Raw genomic sequence first — 27,695 nt, 5'->3', positions numbered from 1 at the left:
ATATATATATATATATATATATTTATAGATACCTATATATAGGTAGCTATTATGAAATTGTCCTGCATCTTTCCACCAGGCTTGCTTTTTGACAATATAACACAGGATTACTTTATTTATGCTCACCTTAAAGTAGAGGAGAGAGAAAGCAGAGTTACACATGAGATTATAAAGAATAGAATTTCACTATCCTACCAAAGGTATTTTCTGTTTAGTTTCATAAGATTATGATTAAAACCTTTCGGCGTTGGCTCTCGATGTCCCTTCAAATGTGGGACACTGGCAAAGTGCTCAAAGTTGCCTGAGAGCTATTTATCAGGTCTGGCAGAAACTGCTCCCACTCAGAAAAAGTAATATACAAGTCTGGGTTACCATCAGCCAACTGGTCCAAACAGCCCCGAGCCTACAGTGGCTCAACTGATATGAACAAGTTTATTGAACATTTGTGATTATGCATCACTAACGTATTAAATGACATATTGGCCTTAACGTGCTTTATTACATGATCTTGATGCACACTGCACAAAAAGCGAAGGGGGTTAATAGGGGCCCCAGAGTTCCTAACCAGGGTAATCCAGCCATAGATGGTCAACTAGGAGTTGTGCACAGGCCACTGCTGTCTGCACTGAGCTGAACTTGGTCAGTTTGGAGGTTAAAAGCCAGTGTGATTGACAGCAGCTGATGACATCAAACTACCAAAGGTCAGTCAAGTCAACTACATCTCTATTTGTTGTGTTAATAACAGTAATTATTATAATACTTTGTTTTTCCACAAGCCATTTATTGTATGTTAACTTCCAGTGCAAAAGATAAATTATTCACTCTCAAAAAATAAATAAAGCAAATTGGTAGAAGAGATTTGTCACTCGTGGCTTTCCGTAGCGCCACGCTCAGTGGGTGGGGAAGTGCAACGCAAAGGCAAAGAGGTCAAGGGGAGGAGAAAACCACGTGTGATCAGCACCACGTACAGCACTGTCCTTCCCTCCTCTGTATACTTGTTTCTGCAAGCGTGTACCCTTCGCATGTAGCCAGCTAGCCTGAGATAGCCGGAGAAGCAGATTAGTATCTATTTTTTCTCCAGACTCGCATTATCAAGCAACGCTGCTGGGGGATATCTGCTGCCACACTGACTGCCGACCATGGTGAGCAAGACAGATGACATCCCGGCGTCAGTGCCCAACTGTAATCCGGTCGATCTTGCGGATGAAGCGGGCGATGGAGCCCAGGACAGCAACGAAACCAGCAAGACATGTCTGAAGGATTCCTGCGGCTGTGGTGAGACTCTGCAGCAGACAGACTCTGAGTCACATCTGTTGTCATAACACCCAACTAAGCTAAAAACACTGATAACACGCATCATAATAGAGCACATGCATTGACAACAGCATCCCTGAGCATTGACTGGTATAGGTGTGGTTTATTACATGTTTGGTTGTCTCTGCATCGCAGTTTATCACCTGAATTAATCCTTGCTAGCCTCTCAAAGTTTAGATGCTCCACCTTGCGCCTTCTAATACACTGTATGTTGCTCATCTATGCTAACCAGCGAGCTAGCAACCTTCACAGGGTCGTATCCATTTCTACGTCCACGGGTCGTAGCTATTAGCATACAGTCCAACTTGATAGTACACTGCAAGTGAAGCCGGCTAACCCTAAACAAGTGAGCCGGTGTGCTAACAGCCCCCTGATTGAGGGAGGCTAGTCGGTTAGCTAACTAGCAAACAGCCTCTCCTGTCACAGTCGGCGCGTCGCTTCATGCTCAAAATATGAACACATGTACTGACAACTAGTGTTTTACTTTCTGGTAAAACGTTAACCGTCTGTATAGCACGCGCTTTGTTCACGCGCCAGTCTAGCAGCTCGTATTGACCACATGTTCGGTGTCAGAGGAATGAACTGAAGGTCACCTTCAGTGGAGCAGCCCACTCCACATGAACACGGGGGTGGGGATCGGAAGATGGTGTCTTTTTATGTTACGGATATGTGTCCAACAAGCTCTGTGAAAGATGCGTCATCTCGTCTGAGTCTTTTCTAAATGTCTAGTATAAGAGATGCCGTTTGGATGAGGTGTCGTGTGTGCGGTGGTTACACTTTAAGCGCTCCTCCTCCCCCGTCGGGGAAGATTAGATCGAGGGTGCCTGCTCGACCGGGAAGCGGAAGTTGCTTGTCGTAGAAAAAGTCATGATGGTGCATGCACAGTGAGAGGGAAGGTTACGCTAATAATACATGAACAGCCGTGTAAGCAGGTGAGTACACTGAAAGATAAAAAGTAGTTGGCGGCTCGCAGTGGAGCAGCCGCAGCCTGTTGTCGGTAGAGGAAGATTAAAGTGAGACTGTCAGCCTGTGAAGTTATTGTTACACAACTTCTAGAGCACCAAAAGTCTGTCTGCGTGTGTCACATGTGGGACCTTGAATCGTCTCTGCCGGTGTCATTCATTTCAAAACACAGGCAAGAGTGCCTCACTGCTTGGTCGGTGAAGGGGTGAGTTGGTGCTGCTTTGATGATGATATGCTGAGCTCAGTGCATTTTAATTCCTCTGGTTATTTGGCTGGATGATTACTTCTGTATGTGCTGCCCAGTCGTTATGTATGTGCTGCCCATCCACATGCCCACACGGAGCAGTGTGTGCTGCAAATAGTCGATTCATTTATTAAGGTTATTTTTAAAGCAATATGCATCTAGATCCAGCTTCTTAGTTTTGCTGCTTTTTCTTTGTCTTATGTGGTAATAAACTCAATAGGTTTACTCTTGAAGCAGTGGTTGGACAAAAGAAGCAACCTGATCTTGCACTTTAGGAACTTGTCGTGGGCATTTGGTGGCCATTTTATGACCCAAGTGATTTAATCAAAAAAAAAAGAAAATTGGTAATGAATATCATCATTCGCTGCAGCTTTACTTATGACCTGCCATAACATTGTCTGACCGCATGAGAGACAGTGATGGGATTGATGGGCTAAACATGTCTGATGACCAAAGCAACACTGTGCAGAGTTGTTACAGAACATACTAGCAGTACATGGCAGAGCAGACAGACCACGGCGAGGGTCCCTGGTAGTCGGTTTAAGGGGCTTAATGCTGGAGAAGTGTGACTAGGATAATCTCAGGAATCACTGCTGACACCCTGGCTCTACTCCTCTCCAGGCTAGATGTCCACAGTCAATGCTATTGTATTCATTATATTTTGCTTCTGACCACTTGAAAGTACCTCTTAATGCAGCCCCTTATCACAAGGTGCACATAAGATTGCATGTAGGAACATTATTTTCATTTATTGCGGGAAAGTATTTAGACACTCATTTATAAAGTCAATCTCAAACAGACCTTGTATTCAGCATTTCTTGTTGTGAAATCCCCTTGCAGATGCATGACTTGGGGACTATCTGTCCACCAGGAGGTTTACTTTGTGGTGCAGCAAACATGATTACAGACCTTGTGTTGTTTTCAGGGTTGTCTGGCTGGTTAGTGTTACTATGACAGCAGCCAGGGTCCCCATGCCAAGGGCCACAGTGGATAGAAGATAGCTGGCTAGATTTACTATTTAGTTGTTCTTAAGAGAAGTGCTAAAGTAAAGAGGTATTGCATCATCTGAAAGAAGTGCAAATGATCACTATGAGTTGGCATTTTGATTCAGACATATGATAAGTGGGTCAGGTACAGAGAAAACTTTGCTTAGTGTGGGGTTTTATTGTGTCGGTTGTTTGCCTCCAATCTGTCTCTTATTTGATCTGTGTCCTTGTTTCAGTGATTCTTTATCTTAGCCTCATGACCTTTTTGTCTGGTAACTGTCCGACATCAAGTTTGTGATCACATTAAATTGTTGTCTCACCACCATATCTCATTTCAACAGGAAATGCATCAAGGAAAAATCTTGATGCATTTCAAATTCCTCCCCTTACAACTGCCATGAGATTTGTCTTGTTAAAGGTTACAGTTCATTGTTTCCTTCGCTCCTCTTTCCTATGTTCTTACTGAACTTTCTTCCAATGCTGTGGAGAGTCAGCTTTGCAACACACAGGCTGCTGGATGGCCTTATTAATCAGTCAGAAATCTGGCTTTTTGGACTCGCACTTTTCTTATGTGGTGAATGCTTCGAACTAAATAATTCAAACCTACTCTATTTCTTCATTAAACATCATCTCTACAATTTGTCCCTTTTACAACTGAAATACAGTTTGTTCAAGTTAAACTACGAAGATGATCTCAAAGGTTTGCTGAAATATGGCAATTGTGTGTCTGCCTATGGTTTAATAAATACTTTAATAATGGAATTATATCAAACGACGATGTAAAAAGGGTTGCTCGTAGTGATGAGTTTTACAGTGAGTTTCTCATTATTAAGCTGTCTGACTGTCTTGCAACTTAACTTGTTTTGGTTCACCCCCGTTAATCAGAGTGCTGTTTTCAATGGAGACGCTCTAGAAAGTCACTGCACACTGCCTACTCTGTAACAAACAGACAGATACAGTTAAAGACAACCTGGGGGACATTGTGGAGTCTTTAGCAGCTAAGGAAAAGTGATGGAGACCAAAAACAGAGTTAAAAGAAAGTGTATATTGGACTTGCGCTCATGAAATGGTCACAAACACAACTCCACATTTATGCTAATTTGCCATAAGACAAGTCAATGTTATTAATATTGCCGGTTTAAGAAGGATAATTACTAAAGTTGAACCTCTCGGGCAAAAATAGTTCTGAGCTGATAAGAAATGAAACACTTCTGTACTGATAATGAAAAAACAGACCGCTTCACTGAAAGCCCTCATTCTCAAGCCGTTGTGTTTGTTATTCAGAGCGTGGCTGGTCGCCCCACCCCCACCCCCACCAGCTCCTCATTTCAGTGTGTTTATTCCCACCCAGGGTCGTGGTCCACTTATGAGGCCCCACCCCTCCCTCTGGCCCCCTTCTCTTCAGTAACCCTGACGCTGTTTACCCTTGACAGTGAGCAAGGACACACTGGCTGGCAGCAGTTGATTCCCAGCGAGACATTCACATATTCTGCTCAGCTTCTTATTTTTTTTAATTAATGTACGAGAAGGCCTTATTTTTATTTTTCATGCAATTTTCTTCTCATTTTAACGGTTACTTAGTTTAGATTAGACAATTATTCAATATGATGATCTCTTGTCTTTCAATGGAATCATATCGTGATTAAATCATACATCGAAATATTGTGATTCATGCACTATTACATTGTCTAAATGGATGATAACAAGCACATATAAACAAAAAAAAAGTCAAGAAATATTTAGTACCAAAGTTCTTAATTAAATGAGAAAATACTTTGTACTTTTCTTTTTAATCGGCACAACAGTATTTAAAACATTGCGGTTATTTCATATAGCGTATTTATTTATTTATTGAATTACCAGAAAACAAGATAATGAGTAATTGTCATTTTAAGAGGGCAGCTGTTGCTGCTAGTCAGCTGTTCCTAGCTGACTAGCAGGTATTGGATTTGCCACATTCAGCGATGCAAGTAATTCCCTCTTGTGAATGTTGAGATCTTTTGTTTGAAATCCCTCAAGGCTCTTTGGCTAAACTCTATTCAGTGTTGCAACAGTGCTGATTTCAGCAGTTTGGTGTTTTTTTCTGCCTGGTTACTTATTGTCTGATGTTTTTTATATATTCATTAGTTATCTTTGGGTTTTAGTTCAAACCTTTTAGAAGTTACTATTTTGTACAGATGATGTTTGTGCGGTTGATAATTTAAAGTGAAGGGATCACGCTTATTCTGAAGTTTGTTTATTTAATTTGTATTTGAATTAAATGTAGGGACACCACGGTACTAGAATGCTTTACTTCAGCTCTTTCATCTCGGTTCACCCATTTATGAATATTTAATAAGGTTATCAATAAGGTCATCAGGCCTCTGGGTCTGCTCTAGGTGCTTTTGTTGTCAGGATGGCTTACATTGCACAACTACGTTGATTATCAGATTATTAACTAATGGCAGGTGTTTGTCCTTGACTGGTTTAGTGCTTTGTATTGTGTTGTTTCAGCATCTTTGGTCAGAGTTGTTCAGTTTTACTCCATCACAAGATGTTAACTTCACTGACAACCCTTTGTGTCTTTTCCATTGCAGAGCACAGTGCAGATACAGTCATGGTGAATGGCAATGGGGGTCATGAGCATACAGAGGAGGCAGATTCAAGGCAGGATGGGAACAGTGAGATGGACGGTGGAGATGATTCTAACGAACAGGAGGTGATAGTGATCCAGGACACGGGCTTCACCGTCAAGATCCAGGCACCTGGGACAGAGCCTTTTGATCTGCAGGTAAGGATTCGCTCTTGACAAGCAGCCGTTCATTAGTCCAGTTGTTTGTACAGATAAAAGCAATTCTCGTTTAAAAAAAAAAATCTATAAAATACTTTGCTACCTAAACTGGCTATTTCTGCAATTTACCTGCCGATTGTCACGACAGAGAAGGACATGTATAAATGCTATAAAACCTCAAACTAGAATCTAAAGACTTTATCTGAACCAAAGCAGGTTATATATGTGGAGCTGCAAATATTTCTTCATCTATCTCTCCTCCATCAGGTATCTCCCCAGGAAATGGTACAGGAGATCCATCAGGTGTTGATGGACCGGGAGGACACCTGCCACCGCACCTGCTTCTCTCTGCAACTGGACGGAAACGTGCTGGACAACTTTGCTGAGCTCAAGTCCATTGAGGGCCTGCAGGAGGGCTCACTGCTCAAAGTGGTGGAAGGTCAGATACTTTTATTTGCGCCTGTGTTTGTCTTATTCTTATGGTTCAAAGAGAAAAAAATAAACGCTTACTTCATGGCTTGGAAAGGTCAAGCTGTCGTTACAGTACCAGCATGTTTGAGCCACTAGAGCAAATGTACCTGTTTTAAGAGACTGCAATCAACTTTATTGTCCTCAATGGAAAGAACAAATAATGTATTAATGAAAATAAATATTATGGATTTGCTGGTTTACCCTCCATCTCCAGCTTCGAACAATATATTTTTTCCTGAGGCTATACTGATATGTATCTGCTGGCAAAAGACTCAACCGAATTGAGTTAAAGTTTATGACAAGTGACCATTAGCTTGATCTGTTCCTCGTCAAACTCACTGCTTTTGAACATTTTGGGTTTCTTTCTTCCCTCCAGAACCGTACACAGTGCGCGAGGCTCGCATCCACGTGCGTCACATCAGAGACCTGCTGAAAAGTCTGGACCCCTCAGACTCCTACAACGGAGTGGACTGCAACTCCCTCTCCTTCCTCAGCATCTTCACAGATGGAGACCTCGGAGGTATGACATGGATGAACAGCCTGTGTTCTGCACGGCCAATTTCAAGCGTGCATTTTAATGACGGTGTCCTGCGTGAATAGCAACATGCAGGTGGCCTGCTGGCATTCATTTTGTTTGTTTGTGGCTGCAGATAGTGGTAAGCGGAAGAAAAAGGGCAACGAGCTGGAGCAGATTGACTGCACCCCTCCAGAGCACATCCTGCCTGGCAGCAAAGATCGCCCCCTGATTCCCCTCCAGCCACAGAACAAGGACTGGAAAGTGAGAAGCAGTGCTGACTTGGACTGACTTATAGAATGAATGTCTCTTTTTAAAACGAAAATATATTGACTATTGCTAAAAAAAAATTGCGAGAATTTATTTACAAATCATTTCCTTTTGGCTAATGTTTTTAACACTTATTTTAACAGCCTATGCAGTGCCTGAAGGTCCTGACCATGAGCGGCTGGAACCCTCCACCTGGAAATAGGAAGATGCACGGCGACCTCATGTACCTGTGCATGGTGACTGTGGAGGAGCGTCATGTCAGCGTCACTGCCTCTACACGCGGCTTCTACCTCAACCAGTCAGTGAACATTTCAACCTCGTATGTTGTTAAAGCTCCTAGTTTTCACTGCAGTTGACTCTCTATTTTTTTTTTAAGTTTTTCTTTTTCTACCAACAGCTATTTTAAGTTCCTCTTGTGTGTTTGAAGATGGGCATTTGTTCACGTTAAGTCCCAAAAGGAAAACTACTTCCGGTTCAGGCTTGCTTAATTGTGATAATCTTCTCTCCAGATAGTAGATTTAAAATATGTCACTATAACAATGTGAATAATAATGGTAATGTATGTTCCAGATCTACTACCTATACCTTCAACCCTAAGCCAGCCAATCCCAGCTTCCTGAGCCATTCTCTAGTGGAGCTATTGAGCCAGATCAGCCCAACCTTCAAGAAGAACTTCACTGCCCTGCAAAAGAAAAGGTATAAATATCTTTCTCTTTAGCTTCACAACATTTATTTTGCTCATCCTCTGTGGTGGGATAGTAAAACTCAGTGTTTTCTAGTTTCTCTCCTTACTCTGTGCTGTACAAAAGCTTGTCTTTACTTTTCTGACATTTCTCTTTGTAGTGCTTCTTTTCTGCAATCATTATAAAGTTCATTCATTCATTCATTACCTTTATTCAACCAGGTGGAAACAGTCTTTTTACAGTCAAGACCTGGCCAAGAGGTCAAAGTCTTAAAACACAATAAGCTAACCAAACAAGACAAAATAATTACAAGAAATTTCAGATAAACGGCCTGAGATGTACGAGGAGAGACCCCTTAACTCGGAGGTCCCCAACCTTTTTTGTGCCACGGACAGGTTTCGTGTAAGATAATATTTTCACGAACTCCGCGGTCTGGGCGATAAATATGACGTAATAAAATGATACGACTGGCATGAAGACAGTAATAAAGCGCTTAAAAATACAACTCCCCATTACACCGAATTAGTGGGAGCCCTGAGCTTGTTTCTCTGCAAGGAGCCGGGTCGGGGTGATGGGAGACACCCGACGTGTGTTCTTTATATCCGATCTACTGCTTAACTTAAGCCCTGCTTCAAAAAGACAGGATGTTGGAAATGGAGCAAGGGTTTTCAGAGCTTTTTTGGCGATCTACGGATATTCTGCCTTGATTTTATACCAGAACACCGGCAGAGTTGAAATGGGCTTTTACGTTTTTTGTTTTGGGGTTCAAGTTTTACGCACAGACTGATGTATCCGGCCCGGTGGTTGGGGGCCGCTGCCTTAACTGATGCCTCTTGCCGTTTTACTGTGTTTTTGCTGCAGGGTCCAAAAGCACCCGTTTGAGAGGATAGCCACACCTTTCCAGGTGTACAGCTGGACAGCTCCGCAAGTAGACCACGCCATGGACTGTGTGCGTGCTGAGGACGCCTACACCTCCCGCTTGGGTTATGAGGAGCATATACCTGGACAGGTAGGCACAGCTGAACGCAGCAGCACAACAGGCAGACAAATAATGTGAGTTCGTTCCAGTGTTAATGTTTTTTTTTTTTTATGCTGATTTGTCTCCAGACCAGAGATTGGAACGAAGAGTTGCAGACTACCAGAGAACTTTCCCGGAAGAACCTGCCTGAGCGCCTGCTGAGGGAGCGGGCCATATTCAAGGTACTGCCTTTACACAATCGACAGCAGAGACGAGATGACGCGGAATCATCCAAACTGCTGGCTCACTCTGTTAAATATGTAGCTTTTTAATGTGTTACAGCCTTGCCTTTTTTTTTGTTCTCCTGCAGGTCCATAGTGACTTTGCAGCGGCTGCCACTCGAGGCGCCATGGCAGTCATTGATGGGAACGTAATGGCCATCAACCCCGGCGAGGAAACGCGCATGCAGATGTTCATCTGGAACAACATCTTCTTCAGCCTGGGCTTCGATGTGCGGGATCACTATCGTGAGCTGGGTGGAGATGCCGCCGCCCACGCTGCGCCCACCAATGACTTGAATGGAGTGAGGGCTTACGGGGCTGTGGACGTGGAGGGTCTGTACACTCTGGGGACGGTCGTTGTGGACTACAGAGGCTACCGTGTCACCGCCCAGTCCATCATCCCTGGTATCCTGGAGCGTGAGCAGGAGCAGAGCGTCATCTATGGCTCCATTGACTTTGGAAAGACGGTTGTGTCTCACAGCAAATACCTGGAGCTCTTGGAGAAGACCAGCAGGCCACTCAAGGTCAGTAACACTACTATCCGCAGATATAAATGTGTATATTCACAGTACATACCGTTTGTGTTAAATGACAAGTCTGGTGATATTTTTCTTGTTAATAAATCCAATGAAAAGACCAAAACAAATAATGAATTGATCCTACTAGTAATTGTTTTCTGTCAAGCTCAAGCTATATATATATAATCTTACTCCTCTGTGTCCTTTTATTTATGTCCAAAAACAGCTGCTATATTAAAAAGGGAATAATAGCTTAGAGCAACAGACAGGCTTGGCAGTGGGAAAGATGCCTAAAAAATATGAAGAATATTGGCAGCCTTATTTTTCAAGGCCTGTATTTCTGATCATATTGAGCCTGACAAACCACACAACGAGACATTGTGTATTCAGATCTTTTTTCTGGGTGTAAATTTTAGGTCCAGAGGCACAACGTGCTGAACGAGAAAGATGAGAGCGTGGAGTTGTGTTCTTCTGTCGAGTGTAAGGGAATCATCGGAAATGATGGCAGACACTATATCCTAGACCTTCTTCGTACCTTCCCTCCTGACCTCAACTTCCTGCCTGTGGACGGAGAGGAGCTGTCTCCAGAGAGCAAACGGCAAGGCTTCCCCCGCCAGCACCGCCATCGCCTGGCTTGTCTACGCCAAGAGCTCATCGAGGCCTTTGTTGAGCACAGGTAGGTGTCAGCGCTGGTGTGCGTCCCCACATCTCAACCATGAGAGCGTCTACATTTGACCATTGATGCTGTTTCTCCGCAGATATCTTCTCTTCATGAAGATGGCGGCATTACAGCTCATGCAACAGAAGGTAAACAAGGAAGCTAAGGCTGATATACCCGCCATCACAGAGACCGCTGAAGCACCCTCAGAAAGCAATGCTGACACAATCCAAACACAGACCACTGCATCAGAGTCTTCCAGTGCAACAGAGGTCTCCACGGACAGCACAAGCCAGACGCAGAGCAAAACCTCTGCTACCTCACAGGCAGTGACTGCCGGGGAAGAAAAGTCAACAAAGCCCGCCACAAACGGGCTTATAGAACCCGCAGCCACCCTAAATGGGGAATGCAAGAGCCCACTGGAGGGTAAGGAGCTTGAGGAAAGTATCCCAGGATTAGCTCAGGCCAAAGAGCTGGCAGAGACCTTAGTTGCCGAAGATGGATCTTGTATTGGTACGTCCAAAAATACCCCAAATTGTAAGGCCAGGACAACGCAGTGAGAGCTACTCTGGTGGATGATTGCAGAGAGAAAGCAGTTTTAACAGAGAATAGCATTTAATTAACAGAAAATGTGTATTTTCTTGATGCAGCTAGCTTAAATAATGTGTGTGTCCATATCATTAGAGCAGTGGAGTATCAGGTAGAGCATTAAAATTTCAAGTACTGCTTTTTTCCACGAGGCTAGCCGTCCCTGCTCCGTCCTCAGCCTGTAGCGGGGAAGTGTGTTGGCACCCAATCAGCCCATCCCTAACTGTCCCAGCCTGTAATGCCTTTGCTGTGGGATTTGACCCAATAAACTGAATAATTGGTTGCGGTGTTCATTAATCCAATTGTTTTAGGGAATGCAGAAATAATCGACGATGTTCAGTGATTTGTGTGCTTGCTCAGTTGATCCTAAATTTCAGTGAACTAATCTGGTGTTTGTTGGTGGTGTTTTCTCTACTAAGACCATGTCCACAATAAGCTTCCCAAATGACTATGGCATGGCATACTAAAAATAAACCAAATAACAACATCAATGATACTGTCTGTATTATGTGATCAGCTTTTATGTTCTTCTGATGAAGAATAGCTTTTTGGCTGACATTTACCGGAATGTGTATCAATGTGCTGTTGATTAAATAAGTAATCAGAGTTGGAGATGACAGAAGTTTGGTGTATTTACGTTATTGAACCAAACAGCATCTGTGCAGCCCTCTCTGTTCTCCATATTGGCGATTTAAAAAGTTCAGTTATTGTTGTAGCTTAACGTGGACATGGTTTCAACCGTCGCTTTGCCATAATGTGTCTGTCGCCATTACTTTTAACATGTTTGTATTATTTGTTTGTCTTTGACCTCAATCACAAACAGATCCCAAAAGCCGTGAGGTTGTCCTCAATGCCTGCAAAGCAGTTGGCTCCATCAGCAACACATCATTTGACATTCGTTTCAACCCTGACCTCTTCTCACCAGGTAAGCACAACAAGGATGATTAGTCCTATGTGGATTATGAAGAAGCACGACAGTTGTTTTACAGAGAATCATGTAGAAATGGGCTTTGTAGCCTAAATAAGACTGACGAATCAAAAATAAATATTAATAACGTTACATTAAATTTTAGGTTGAGGTATACGTGGTAAATATTTGAGTGCAGCTTTGAAATGTATTCACATATTTCACATAAAATACACAGATTTTTTTTCAGAACAAACCAGTTGGAAACAAAATCAGGTGACAAGAGCTCAGCTCAAAATGATGAGGACCAATGTAAGGTGATAAGCTAAGAAATAGTTAGTAATTTACTTTAGATAATAATGCAACTATTTTAGTTAAAGAGCCGCCAACATATCTGGTATTTCATCCATTTTTACTCCCTAAACTATCAGATTTGTCTGTCTAATTTCTTTCTACCTTGAAGATATTTTAACCACATTTGGCTCCAAATTATCTTTGAAGCAATATGAGAGAGTAAATGACAATTGTTTACATGAGAATAAAAGCACTGAATATGTGTGCATGTGTTGTTGCATTAGGAGTACGTTTCCCAGATGATAGCACAGATGAAGTCCAGAAGCAGAAGCAACTTCTCAGAGATGCTGCTGCCTTCCTGGTGTCCTGTCAGATCCCATCACTGGTCAGTGGCACAGAAGATCCCCCACAGATCCCAGTAATTAAGTAGTTGAATTGTTTAGGGTGTGACTTTAAAGCCTATATGTGTGTGTTTTATGACCAGGTTAAAGACTGTTTGGACCACAGCGCTCTGCCCATGGATGGAGCTACACTGACCGAGGCCTTGCGACAGAGAGGCATCAATATTCGCTATCTAGGCACTGTTCTGGAGTTTGTGGACAAGACCCCGGCCAAAGCCCAGCTGGAGCACTTCTATGTGAGTCTGAACCCCTGAATCTAACCACCACTGCCACACACTTTTTGTCCTTGTGGCTTGGTATTCTAATATTTCTGTTTTCCATACCTTTTTAGAGAATAGGAATCAGTGAGCTGATCACCAGATGTGCAAAACACATCTTCAAGACATACCTCCAGGTTGGTAACATCTGACGCACAATAATCAGCCTTTTCAAATGACAAACCTAATAACGTATTTTGTCCTTTTTCCTCACCGTGCAGGGTGTGGAGTTGTCTGCTCTTTCTGCTGCTGTAAGCCATTTCCTGAACTGCTTCCTGAGCTCCTTCCCCGACGCTGTCGCCCATCTGCCTCCTGACGAGCTGGTGTCTCGCCGTAAAAGCCGCAAACGTCGCAACAGGGTCCCCGGCAGTGGTGACAACACGGCATGGGCCAGCCTGACACCCAGTGAGCTGTGGAAGAACATTGCCTCTGAGGCCAAGAGCTACTATTACTTCACCATACAGTGGTGAGCCCCCCCCCCCCCCCCGCAAGTGTGAAACAGATGTTAAAGCTCCATTTTTTGTGGTTGTTGACTAACTAAATGTTTTCTCACACAGTGAAAGTGTGGACCAGGTGGTGGAGAAATACGGCTTCCAGAAAACCACTCTGCTCCGAGAGATTTCAATCAAAACTGGCATCCAGGTAACACTCATTTAGTCTATAATGACCCCTGACGGCACTTTGTCAAATGGCCATCATTAAATGTTTTTTTCTTTTTATTTGCCGTCTAGATTCTGATAAAGGAGTATAACTTCGACAGCCGCCACAAGCCGGCCTTCACAGAGGAGGACATCCTGAATATCTTCCCCGTTGTGAAGCATGTGAATCCCAAAGCCTCAGATGCCTTCCACTTCTTCCAGAGTGGACAGGCCAAAGTGCAGCAAGGTGCGACATGTTTATTACCAAAGATTGATTCATACAGAAACCTTGGCAGAAATAATGGATTAAAAGAATCCTAATTTTCAGAACATATAAATTAAATGTTTCTCACTACCCTTTCTTTACATTTCCAGGTTTTCTGAAGGAGGGCTGTGAGCTGATCAATGAGGCTCTTAACCTCTTTAACAATGTGTACGGAGCCATGCATGTAGAGATCTGTGCATGCCTTCGCCTGCTGGCACGCCTTAATTATATCATGGGAGACCACCCTGAGGTACGTAGACATATGGCGACATCTGGCCTATTGTGACACAAATTCAGAGTTTCTGTTGAGGTTAACTAATAATGCTTTAAATAGCATGTCCTATTTTATGATGTCATAAACCTAAAACATTTTAGAAATAGTTATATTGTGGCAATTTATGGTGTTAGATTGCTGTGAGATCACCAAGTGCGAGCCTTCTTTTGTTTCCTTGGAGAGCAAACCGCAGTGACAAAGTTTTGGAAAGGCTAAACGTCAACGAATATTTTGTGAGACAAAAACATAATTAAATGTATATGTTTTGACTTTTGGAAGTGACGAGGCTTTCATAATTATCAGAAATATTTGGATCACACAAGTTGGAAACTTTTTGATTTAGAATTTAAAATGTCAACGTTATGAACTGTCTGTGAACTTATATACTTGTGTATTTACCCACAGGCTCTCAGCAACCAGCAAAAGGCTGTTCTGATGAGTGAAAGAGTCCTCGGGATCGAGCACCCCAACACAATTCAAGAATATGTAAGTTATCGCACCAAATGCAGAAGGTATTTAGCTCATGCTAATTATCAGTCATATCCCTCTGACGTATACGTTTGTTTCCTGTTTGTCCCAAGATGCACTTGGCTCTGTACTGCTTTGCTAACGGCCAGCTGTCGACCGCCCTGAGGCTGCTATATCGTGCCCGTTACCTCATGTTGTTGGTTTCCGGGGAGGACCACCCAGAGATGGCATTGCTAGACGTGAGTTCAGTCTTTGTTTGGGATTTATATATAAACTACGAACTGCTTGTACGGTAATACATCAATGTTGATCAAGTCTTTGGTAAAAATACAACCTCCAGCAGGTAAAAGATGGAAGTAATACTAATGTGTTCCTTGTTCTTGGTTCTCGTTCCACAGAGTAACATTGGGCTGGTGCTACATGGAGTGATGGAGTACGATTTGTCGCTGAGATTCCTGGAGAACGCCTTGACTATCAACACAAAGTACCATGGACCCCGGTCCCTTAAAGTGGCCCTCAGGTGGGGATGGATTGATTGTCCATATCTATATAGTAGTTATAATACTGGCTGGCATGATGATTTACATTATGCATGCATTGTGTTTTTTTTTTTTTTTTTTTTCAGTCATCATTTGGTTGCGAGGGTTTACGAGAGCAAGGCCGAGTTCCGCTCTGCGCTGCAGCATGAGAAGGAGGGTTACACCATTTACAAGAACCAGGTGGGCCCCGCACGACTCTACGCTGATGGGAACTGGCACGTGATTCTTGGTCAGTTGTGATGAAATGATATCTTAAATATTTTTCTTCCTCTTCTCAGATGGGCGAGGGACATGAGAAGACCAAGGAAAGCTCAGAGTTCCTGAAGTATCTCACCCAACAGGCTGTAGCTCTGCAGAGAACCATGAATGAGATCTACAAGAACGGCTCCAACGCCAGCATCACGCCCCTCAAGGTGACTGCGCTGATTCAGGATGTGTTATTGTGCTTCCATCGGTTTCATCTCCACCGTTTAGCAGTGATGCTATGTTTTTATTTCCTCCTCTTTTCCAGTTCACTGCTCCCAGCATGGCCAGTGTGTTGGAACAGCTCAACATTATCAATGGCATCATCTTTATACCACTCAGGTACACAATTCCTTAAACCCCTGCAGGGAGTTAACATAATCTGACATTATTCACAAAGGTAGGAATACTGCAGCTGAATTATATTGGATTTTATAAACTTATTTTAAGAAGCTATCTATGAAAATAGCTTTACAGACAAATTCAGCCCATAATGATGACTGTAAAATGTATTTTTTTAACTTGACTGTAGGTTTTCGTACATTGTAATAGATTGGAGACACAAGTGACAACAGCTATGAGTGAGGGAATAAATAAAAGAACAAAAATTACAAATGGTCAAGCAGAAATGTCCTCTTCAGGAATTTAAAAACATTTTGTATTGCATTACAGCCAAAAGGATCTGGAGAACCTGAAAGCAGAGGTTCAGAGGCGGCAGCAGCTACAGGAGCTGGGAAAGATCGAGGAGCTCACTGAGGACCGGCCACTGGAACTAGAGGACAAAATTCCCATTGATTAATGTATACAAGCCCTAACACCGCTACTTTCTGCTATGGGAGGCAGGGAGAGGCCGTGACGCAACAGCCATGTCACTACAGCCATGTCACTGAGTTTGTGGACTCGAGAACCGAGCGGTCTAAATCAACATTGAAATAAATGGGGAGGGATGGGTCAGGGCAGTCCAGACAACAAACTGCATCAACTGTAGGACAAAGGATACAGAGCGGGAATTTCCTACGAGGTAGGTAGGTAGGTAGGCAGGCAGGAAGGAGAAAGTACAAACATAGAATCGATGTAACGTGCAATCTGAAAAAAATCCCCGGCCCAAGAACCTGGTGACGTCACTCTAGGTGTTAGCTTCCAAGAAATATGATTGCACATGAAAGAATGGTTGCAGCCGGGGGAGTGAGACCAAGGATGACCATGACATTGTATACCAGAGCCTTATCCATTGTATCATATTCCCCCTAAATAATGCTTCTTCTCAGCTCAAACTTCCCACAGCACTGTTAGCCCAGGACCATATTTTGCGTGCCATTCCCGAAAGAGCCTCAAAGATCCCTGGGCATGTAGCCCCCCTTCCTCAATGGTGCTCTAAACGATAAAGCACCTACCCTGTCCTAGAACTCGGGGGTACTTTCTACTGTGCACTAAGACCAGAATAAAGTCACTAAATTTAAGATTTCCCAAGAGCTTAAGAATGTAAATTCCATTCTTTGTGGCTTCTTTGAGCCACTTTGCAGTAGACACCCCTCCCTCCTTTCACTGATGGTTCATTAATTTCGTTCTATCCTTTGTACTTGTGGCATCCCAGGTGGGTGCCTGCTGTGTCCTATGGTTCCTGTTTCTCCAAGCAAGCCGAACAATACAGTGACGCATTAGTGAGCATTCAACAGGCTTGATTTCATTTTCTGGGATTTTTTAGTAAATATAATAGTTTGTAAAAGTGCACAGGAGAAGTATGAACGTGTATTAGGCCTGTTTATCATCAATTAATTTAAGCCATGTCTGTTTTATAGAAACTGTATAGAAGTGGGGGGGAAAAAGATGTATAAATCTATCAGATTTTGACAGGTACTTGATTGATGTTTATGGAAAACGCAGATTTGAAACGTCCACCTTTTAAGCAGTAAATGTATCTATCTATATATTAGCTGTGGTTAATCTTCTATTTTTACACATTGAAAGAATATGTGCATGTATGTTTGTGTGTGTGTGTGTGTGTGTGTGACACGATGTGTGTCTTTGTGTAGTCCAACTGAAAATCTATTGGCCAGGGCTGTTGCTGCTTTTGCTGCTGCATAGTTTGAATAGAGGCTAAGTGAACATTGGCTTTCCAAATGTTTTATTTTTCTACGCATTGTAAACCTGTTGGATGGCTGATGCCTCTTTTCTTAGCACATTCATGGCCACCAATGTTGTAAATCTGTTTAAGGTATGAGTTGGTACAGGAATGAACCTCTTCTCATCACTGGACAGGTGCTCAGCATTGGCAGTAGTAACTGATTTATTTTTGTTTTTCCATTATTGGGCCAGCTTTTCATGTGTAACAAAGAGATCAAAAAAAGAGCGAGAATAGCCAGCAGTGTCTGTTCATTGAGCAGTATTTAGTGCACTTTCTCATGCTGTTTGGATGTGTGATGATGGCCACAGCACCACCAAAAGTGAACGAAAGAAGCGCTGCTTCAATGTGATTTACCAAAAAGAGGTTTGTTTGTTTGTTTGCGCTTGTATACATGCAATGTATTTCTTCCATGGCAATTTGTTACTTGTTGCCGTGTCTAAATGTATGTGATTAAAGCAATAGAGAGATGGTGCTGGAACTTTTACTTGCCACAAAATGTGTAAGATTGACTACTCGCTGTACGGGCCGAATTACCTGAAATTAACGGAGCTGTATAAAAACTAAACAAAGGGGTGAGCTCTTTAGACTGGGTGAAATTTTTTATTACAGTGATTTTCCTGATGGTGTTGCTTAAACATGTCTTGACATCAATATCACAGTGTTGTGTATTGTGCCTATTATTTTTTTCTGGTTGGTAATAGTTAATAAGTTATACTTTTTTTTGTTTTCCCCAGTTTCCTTAATTTAATTTAGTTGTTTTCTCCCCTGCTACCCAAGTCTTACTCCACAATACCAACATTGTCCACCAGGTGACGCACTAACATTTGTCTCGTTGGGAAGGACGTGCATTGACATGAATGACGGAAGTTATTGCAAGGCTGGTCCGTATATATGCACATGGAATTAAAATAAGCAAATCTTTTGCATTTTCCCCCTCAGAGTATTAGGAATATAGGCCAAAATTACAAACACTGCTTCCTGTTTCACATGTTCTGAACCTGTTAACCCCACCAGCTGGAAGTCCATTGTTTGATCTTTTAATTGTTTGAGATATAGAAGAAACTCATTGAGAATGATCACACTATCTGCAGAAATACTCTTCCTCTTAAATTAACACAGTGCTTCGGTTCATTAGGCGGCACTAATCTCACTCCACTAGAGTTCAGTGTTAATTTTTCTGTTTTGAATAGAGTAGCTGTTTAATGTTTGATGTTATTTCATGTTAAGACACTAGCATCAGAACTGGGGGAAAAAATACCTATGTTGGAATAATAAAGTGTATTGTTTCACACAATTTGCATACACCAGTATACCATTTGCAGTTGGTTTGCAATCTGAATGTTGGAAATACAAAACAAGTGTGACATGCATATTACTGAAATTACATATAAAGACAGATATTGCTTTAATTTAAAGATATGCATATCCTGTACAAAATAACTATTAAAGGTCTGGGTGGGGGATTAATGTCTACCCCAAAATGTGACTCACTTTGCTGCCCAGTGTTGAATTTGTTGTCCGGAAGTGATTGTTTGAAAGTTTTGCGCTTTCTTAGCTGATACAATGTCTTCTAGTCAAAGGCTTCGTAGGCCAAGTGGTTGACTCCATTTCCCCTGATGGTGTGTGGTGTTTGTGTGTTCTTTACAAAATAATCATATTTTGGTTTGAGTATGCTTTTATATTAAAATGAATAAAAGAATAAAAGCTTTGTTTGGGTTTCTGATAACTCAAGTAAAAAGACATTTTTCTCAAGTAAAAGTAATAATACCAATGTTAACTTATTTAAGAATTACAAGTAGAATTACTCAATAAGTGGCAGAATGGGTGTTGTCAGTGTGTAGTTTTGTAATATTACTGATACATTAGCTGTATGATTTTATTGTTTTTCCTAACTGAGACGAAGATGTTTAGCAGTATCCTACTATAAACCGTCAGTTATTATAGATTAATTTAACCAATACTATTTTAGAGGCTGATCAAATGTTTTGTATGCAAATTACGAATTAGCAAAGTGGCTATATCTTGTCAATTGAGTGGAGTAAAGAGTGCAATATTTCTGACGTTATGTAGGGGCACGGAAGTATCAAGTAATATACATTACGAGTACCTAAAAAAAATACAATACTTTCACCACTGCAAATTGCATTCACCATAGTGTAAATGTATCTTCATGTAATATAATAGATATTGCATTACAACAACAAAAGTATCTTAATGACTCATACAACGCTTCAATCATTAGTATATAAATAAATGTCTGCTATTCTACATGTACGGATGCCGAGAAGTCGTATAAGAGTTAAAAGTCCAAAACGTATAAAGCAACCAAAGGGATTTTCTTCTGCTATCAAGGGCGTGCGCACTCCCGTCAGAGCGTGAACGCGAGCTTCATGCGCGCTCGCGACTGAAGGCGAATGCAGCAGCCAACGAAAAAAACAAGCAAGTAGCGCCGGAGAGACAAGACGGGCACAGTTTACCTCCACATCACAAGATCAGATTCTGGAGCGGAAATTTCACGCCCTGTCGGGTCGTGTTACCGTTAAAAACGGGTTGAGGATATTCACGGACAGAAACAATAGGGTGAGTTCAGATAGTTTTCAAGTACAGAGCCGGTCGGGGTCGAAGGAATCTGCCTTTAGGTGGGGAAAATGACGATGTGGCTGTAATTTTTGCACCTCCTTTTTATGTCTCAAAATGGCGGACAGGCAGGCCGCTTGGACTGGAGCAGCAGGTACCTTGTCAGCGGAGTTTATCTCTGTGTCCAGATATACAATTGTGTGCGCTGCGTGTAATTTAAGTCGGCCACGGCCAGCAACTGTATGAGGTAATTGGAGCTAATCGATCTTGAACGTATAGTACGAGCTTGTTCAGTTTTTGTGAGGGTGAACGAACGAGCTAACTTTCTGACTGCATCGTCAGTAAGCTAACCCAGCTAACGTTAACTTTAGCTAACATTAGCTTAACGATAACACAGATAACGTTAAGCTACCGACTGGCACCGTCGGCAGGTCGACCGAAGTCGTGAGTGACCGCAGGAAGGAGATATGTCATGGCTGTAGGTTTGGCTGGATCGTCGTAAACTACAGCTTCATTTGGCTTCAATGCCAAGTTAAGTAATAATCGGTAATTAGCACAGTTAATAGTGCAGCCTGTCACCCGTGTTTTAAAACCATGACAACCAAAGGCAATGGCGACCACACGACGTCACTGCTGGCGTCTAAAGGTCGCTCTGTGACTCGTTTAACGTTTAAATTAATATTTTGTTGGAAATCGCTGCAGCTTCACATCACAGCTGTGGCCGATGCCAACAGCATTTAGAGAGGGCGTTAAGAAATATGTGTCATCTGGTTTGCGTTGTACAATTAATTGTGTGCGTGTGCGTAACGTTATATTTAAACGTCTAACAACCCTGCTGCAGTTGTGTAACATGTCATGCTACCAGAGTACACCCTGTCTGCTGTTCTTCGCTGTCATACTGGCGGATACTCGTGGTGGTGCTGGTATGCTCAGCTGAAGCTCCCATCATCATCTCTGCGACTCGGTCTGCTTCATGCGGTTTGTTGGCACAGCGTTAGAAAATCTGGGTGGAGCACATCTCAGGCGATGAGTTTGTATGTATTGCATCTACCTAGTACTCAAGTGACTGCCTTGTTTTCCGTTTGCACGTTTTTCTCACGCATTGTGCGGCTGTATGATTTGAGGGATCGGGACAGGATTTTATTTGGACCGAGGACTGAAACTGGGATGAATGCAAATCATCGCTGTGGTGACTCACACGGTTGCTCACTGAATCAGACAAGCGAGACCAATCGACATTTTGGATAACCTTGTCGTGATATCGGATATAACTCATTGGTTTAAGTAAGAATCGTTTACTGGTTTATTTTTCCCAGTCACGCCTGTATGGCTGATTAACTGGAATTGAGATGTGTGTGTATATATATATATATATATATATATATATATCTATCTATCTATCTATCTATCTATCTATCTATCTATCTATCTATCTATCTATCTATCTATCTATCTATCTATCTATCTATCTATCTCATTTATTTTTTTCATTCTTGAAAACGGTGTTTAGTTTATTAAATAAACGTTGACTGCGTGCTTAGCCCTCAGGTTAAAGCATTTGTTTTAGTCTATGACTGGTTTGAGCTGAATCAAATTCAACCATCTTAAAGATGAATGTGACCCCTTACTTCAACTTGTAGTTATTTTGAAACCTATTATCTTAACTGTGTGTGTGTGTGTGTGTGTGTGTGTGTGTGTGTGTGTGTGTGTGTGTGTGTGTGTACCTAACAATAGTATGCTACCATTAAACACAACTATCCCAAAAACTATCCCTAAAGTTAATTTTACTGGATTACACTGAAGGCTTTATTCTTAAAGTCACTGAGCAATATTTTGCCACGTGTTTGGGTTTCCTCTCATTTTAGGATAATACCCCCTTTTTGTTTCACTATTAGTTTATGTTTTTACCAACAAAGCCCTGATCTATTGTGAACACATTTGTGTGTTGTTTTTCGAAATGAAAATGTAACACAATTTGAGTACAAAATATAATTAAGATTGATAACATTTCACATGTTAGAAAAGCCTGATATACAGATCAATCGTGATGTTGAAATGGTTTAAGGGTCAAACTACATTGCACGGTATTTGTAATGGACTTGAGTTGTGTATTGATAGACCTTTTTCTTTTTTTGACTACTTGAAAACATGAGCTTACATGAGAACAGCGGCTCTTTCTTTAAAATTACAGGTGTGCTTAGTTTCTATTACAGTTTACTTGAAAGCATTCTCAGTCAGACCCTAGTTTTTATCAAAGGTTGATTTGAATAAGTGCATCCCGGCTGCCAGTCTCTATTCAGTGCCTCCAGCAATGAAAACAATGCAACAGCAATTGTAAAAGCTTTGGTCATTGAAAGGACTGCTCTGCTGGGACTTGTTTCCAGCTCAACAACTGAAGAGTAAAGCAAAGGACAGCCACAGATTGTGTAGGTCGTTCCTTATGAATGTCGTTGGGGTAGTCGGTGTCAGTTGTAAGAGGAGCCGATGTACAGTTTTGCCGAAGGGAGCCGCCTCTTCATTTTGTTTCAACAGTCAACGATTAGTCTGAGAGTCTGTTTATCTTTGTGATTGTTGCGGGCTGAAGGGAAGATAGATATCTATATGATCCTCCTTCTCTGAGCTGACGGTAGCACAGAGGTTGAGAGATGGGGTGGACATTTCCTACAACTGCTGCTGTGTTAATAAACCCTCCTTCTATTAGCCACAGAAGTAAGACGTCCGTCGCTGTATAGTTTAGTAAGGCTAGCTGATTGTTACAACCCACATAGCTGACACAGGCACCTTGCGGGTTGCAACGGCTGCAGATTGAAAGCTGAGCCAGATGTTCACTCGGTTAGTGATAAAGCTCTTTGGATAATTTGTGTCTGAGTACTTTTACCAAGAACAACCATTCACAGAAACGGGCAATGATTAACAGAATATTCAGCTTTCAGTCCCGTTGCGTAGAGGTTGGTTGGTTTAAGAATATGTAGTAGTGATGAACAGGCCTCTCCAAAGGCTTGTGTCAGTACTGCATAACATTACCGACTTCATTGCTTGGGATAATGCATGACCCATGTTGATCCAGCTAACAACCAAATGATGCACTCTAGGCATGTACATTAATGTGCATTTGTCTTCTGATGGAGAGATGTTATGCCACACACTTATCTTAATCCACATTTGAATAGTGTTGGTACCACTGCTGAAACCAAAATTACGATTATTTTTATTTTCTCCTGTAAGTACTTGCTGCTAAAAGTCCTAAAATTTGCTAAAACCTCTGTGGAATACTGTTGCATCCTCTGATTAATGTCAAAAATATGCAGTCTTCTATTTAAAAGAAACCTATACCACAAATCTTAGAAGAAAAATATCAATCACAGTAGAATCAATCTTAAGCACTGAATGCACAACAATAGTCATTGAATTGCTTTAATTCAAAATTATGTTTCAATCACTGAGGGTTTTTGTCTCCCAGTTGAATTGACCTGAAGTGTTTTTCTGCTATTGGGTTCAGCTGGAGTTTTGTCAACATGCAAAAAACGAATGATATTGTGGAGTCACCCTTGGCTATTGTTTTCTTGCATCTTTTAGCAATTTTGCCTTTTATATATTATCTCCCTTGGGCCGTAGTTCTCCATGATGTTTGAGAAAGGTGATATGATAACGTTCCAGAGACACAGGTGAAATTATTAACAGAAAATGAAGGCTCTCCAGTAGGGCTGCAACTAACGATTATTTTAATAATCGATTAATCGGTTGATTATTTTTACCATGAATCGGATAAAAAAATGTTTTTATCAATAAAGTGTTCATTTCCAACCCTTTATTCAAAAACAGAAGTGACAGTGCAAAACATCTTCAGAAAGTGCACAAACAGGTTGCTCCTTGAACATCCCTGAGCTGTTAATTAAAACAACAAAATGGACTAACACTAAAAACATACACATCTATGCTTTACATCTGCCAAATGTGAGCCCTTTTTACTGTAATTGATCCCTCCAGAGGCTGCATTTACATACCCTGCTTTATCAATATGTATGAAATACTGGGACAGAGGGAAGCTGTACTGCTCCATATAGAGCGTCTTCTTATGACCACGACGTCACGTTGTTGGCTAAGCCCAACGACGTGATTTGCTTCATTCTACTTTGAGTAAAAAAAAAAACCTGCAGCCAGATCCGCCGGTGTGCCGGTTTAACGTTAACGAGTGACAGCGTGAACTGAACCAGACCGGGGGGTGACGGCATGTTTCATCACGTTGCGTTTTTTTACAAGCAAGACTGAACTGTAACGGAACATAATGGAACTTTAACGACAATACACAACCCAAACACGTTAGCTAACGTGATAGCAAGCTGACTAGCTTCCATTAAAAACAAGTTTGAGGAACATGAAGACGCTGATTGGCCAAGATTCGACTTTTCAAAGATCTTCTATTTTTGAGAACATCACAATCTCAGCTTTTCTCGTGTCTCACTCCAATCTCAGAAACGCTGGCCGGCCAGTTGCTCTGCTCTTTTTTTTCTTTTTTTTCTTCTCCGCGACTTATTGCCCGGCGTAATAATCGCGCGACACAACGAATCGATAATGAAATTCGTTGCCAACACTTTTGATAATCGATTTTTATCGCTTTGTTGTTGCAGCCCTACTCTCCAGATTCCAGCTGTTTGAGATGCTTTGCTTTTGAGGGAGCAGGATGACCTAATGACACCAGCAGAAAACTGTGCTCTACATTCCTCAGGGGCGTGTTCCTTTGTTCACACATGGAAGTGTTGATTATCAGAAATGTTGTCCACATACCTTGTCTGTCATACTTGGTAGACAGCAGAACAATATTTCAAGCTATGTTAGTTTGATCAGATGATGTCAGTTGTTCAACGTCAGTATTTTACATTTAGTTTTTTTTCTTTTCTTTTGTCTCGAACAGTTTTAGTAGTTCACAGCTTTTCTGTAACATCCTTTTTGGGGGAAAACATGCAGACATGTTACTCTGATGTACTCCAACATGGTTTTCCTTGGTTTGATTTGAGTGTTTTGAATGAAATGTTATGTTTGGTGGTCCACATTTTTTAGAAACACAAGTCCAATCCTTACGGTTGACTATATAGAACCAACTCTGTGCATAGACGGTGATACAATGGGTGTGGTTCATTACATATTAGACTTGCCGTTTGGGTATTGCATTCTTAAACTAACAGACAGTGGGTGTTTTCCATTATTCATTAAAATGGCATTTTAACAACAGATAAGCTTTTAGGACTCAACAGGAAATTAAATGAAATCTCTCAAAGCAGTCAGCGCCATTAGAGTAAGGGGCCCTTTATTGTACAGTTCCTGCCGCTACACAAAGATGGAAGAATCAATGGGAAGAAGACGCAGAGCCATTATTAACAGACAGTGGGCAGATTAATAGATGCACCATGGCTGTAGCCCATTCAAACAAGACACAACTACATTTTCTACTGAGACAATTAGAGTGATTATGTGCAAACATTTTTCTCAATACTGAAGGCACAAGTGAGATTTGAAGAGAGGGGAGTCTAACACAGTAATGGATACTCACAGAGATGACAGCTGCCAGCAACACAGAGGGAACTATCAACATATAGTATATGACCTCATTTCACACACCACAGCAGTTTTACAGGTTGATGTTGAGGGCACATGGCTTTTTTAATGGATGTTGTGTATGGGAAGTATTTTTTAGCTTCAGTGTCATCGCCCTATTGTGTTTTTGTATCCCTTAAGCATGGCAGAGTAAACAGCAACAGCCCAAAACTTCCTCCATGCTGTAAATCCACACATAGTCAGTTAAGCAGATATTTGGACTGCTGTCACATCAGGTGTGGTGACTTCAGGTGTGGTGACTTCAGGTCCATAGGTTAACTGTTAGCTATGTTAGGCTGCTTGTAAATTCATCAGATTAGACTGACTGGTACATCAGCAGGCATCATGTTTTGAATGTACAAAAGCTGCTGTGGTACTTATCAGCAAACAAAAGCAGGAGTGAAAATGAGGTATTTTCCCTTGTGGTAATGTCACTCCTGCATCATCAGCTGAAATGAGGAATGTGTGAATGTTCCTAAATTGCAGCTTCCTGGGGTGTTTCTATTCTTCGTGCTTCCTCCAGACGCATCACTGTTTCAGTCGCTGCTCCTTTCACATGTGATCGCTGTGCCTGGATGTACTTTTTTGTCAGTTTGTTGCAGGTCTCCAGAAGTAGATAAATTGGCTTTGTTTGTACTTTTGTTTACTGGTTTGGCAGATATTTAATCAGACTGGTCCCAGTAGACTAAGAGGCTTATTGTAGCTCACAGTTAAAATTCTAGTGGGTATCTGCTTTGGTAAAGTGCTTTTCAAGACCACGATGCAGTGGAGGGAAAAGCGGACTTCATCACATTAATGTTAGCTGCATTGAAATGTGGCCTAAAGCTTTGCGGTCCCAGGATCAGCTGATTTTACCACACGCTCTGAGTTATAACACAACATTCTCAGCCTTTGATCGGTATTGGCCGATTAATTGGCCAATACCGATCAGATTTTTCCTACCCCAAACTATTGTTATTATGCCAGCACTATCCGTTGGCCTCTTCCTCACCTCAATAATACACTTCTGACAAAAATAGATTTTCATACTAACACTTTTATATATTTTTTGCTGCCAGTCATACTGATTTCATTGTACCATCAGTCAGGCCAGCCAGCTCTTGAGGAGTGATCCTAATGAGACAATGGGTTTGGGGAATTTGACAAGCACAGCCGTTACTCGAGCTTGCTCGGCAGTGTCCTGTTTTTCTTTTCTGTTGGCAACCTGGGAGTAGAAGTACGTTGCTCGGGGAATGTGGGTCAGCTCTTGTATGATCACGGAGACAAGAATCTGCTGCAAGAACAGGCCAGAGCTTTCAGACCAGACTGTTGATATGACATACAGATTATGAAGGTAGATAGTAGTGCAGCTGAAAAGCCAATGAAGGAGTGGTTTATTGGAAAGAAGGTGATTTCTTTTTCTTTTTTTATGAAATGTTTCATAGATGGGCTTTGCTATTTTTAACCAGACAGACATTGTAAATCCCAAAGCAGAGTACATATTTTGTGCTTCCCTTTTTTTCAATTATTTTTGGTGCAGACATTGCAGTACTCTGGCCTATAAACATTTTCATCTCCACCCACTCTTCATGTTATCTGTCATGCATACCTAATGCTGACTTTCCCTCTCTCTCCTCTCCAGATGCAGTGTAGACTTGTCTGGTGACTGGTCTGCAGGCTCTCCACTTCTCGTGTCCCCGGAGTCAGCCAGTTGGGGGGCAGATTCCTGCATTCCCCTTCTCTCAATCTTTGTCTGGACAAAACCAACTGCCCGCCATTGGAGTACGCAGCTCATCCTTGACCGTGTTGCTTGGATCAGCACAGCTCATCTCCTGACTGAGGAGAGCGCAACAGCTGCACTAGATTTACCTTCGAACAACTGATCCTTCCTGAACCCCGCCCACACTGCCCGCTCACC

At 41.9% G+C, this 27,695-nt stretch overlaps 1 protein-coding gene across 1 annotated transcript; it reads left to right on the top strand.

The window, feature by feature from the left end:
* Nucleotides 1–1,139: 1,139 nt before the first annotated feature.
* Nucleotides 1,140–16,355, top strand: cluha (clustered mitochondria (cluA/CLU1) homolog a; the record flags this gene model as incomplete). Its single annotated transcript, XM_079224671.1, has 27 exons — nt 1,140–1,275; nt 6,084–6,277; nt 6,545–6,716; nt 7,125–7,268; nt 7,399–7,526; nt 7,676–7,830; nt 8,103–8,228; nt 9,077–9,224; nt 9,323–9,415; nt 9,544–9,978; nt 10,389–10,648; nt 10,731–11,143; nt 12,042–12,143; nt 12,704–12,804; nt 12,904–13,056; nt 13,152–13,214; nt 13,299–13,543; nt 13,635–13,719; nt 13,809–13,962; nt 14,091–14,230; nt 14,660–14,740; nt 14,836–14,961; nt 15,121–15,242; nt 15,348–15,441; nt 15,540–15,674; nt 15,773–15,846; nt 16,177–16,355. 27 exons carry the CDS (start codon nt 1,140–1,142, stop codon nt 16,301–16,303), a joined length of 4,206 nt encoding a protein of 1,401 aa, XP_079080797.1. The 3' UTR covers nt 16,304–16,355.
* Between the last annotated feature and the right edge of the window lie 11,340 nt (nt 16,356–27,695).

This window comes from Taurulus bubalis (genome assembly GCF_910589615.1).
Source record: "Taurulus bubalis genome assembly, chromosome: 10".
Classification (NCBI taxonomy): Eukaryota; Metazoa; Chordata; class Actinopteri; order Perciformes; family Cottidae; genus Taurulus; species Taurulus bubalis.
Note: the sequence above shows the minus strand (reverse complement) of the source record. Positions and strands in the feature narration are given on the sequence as shown.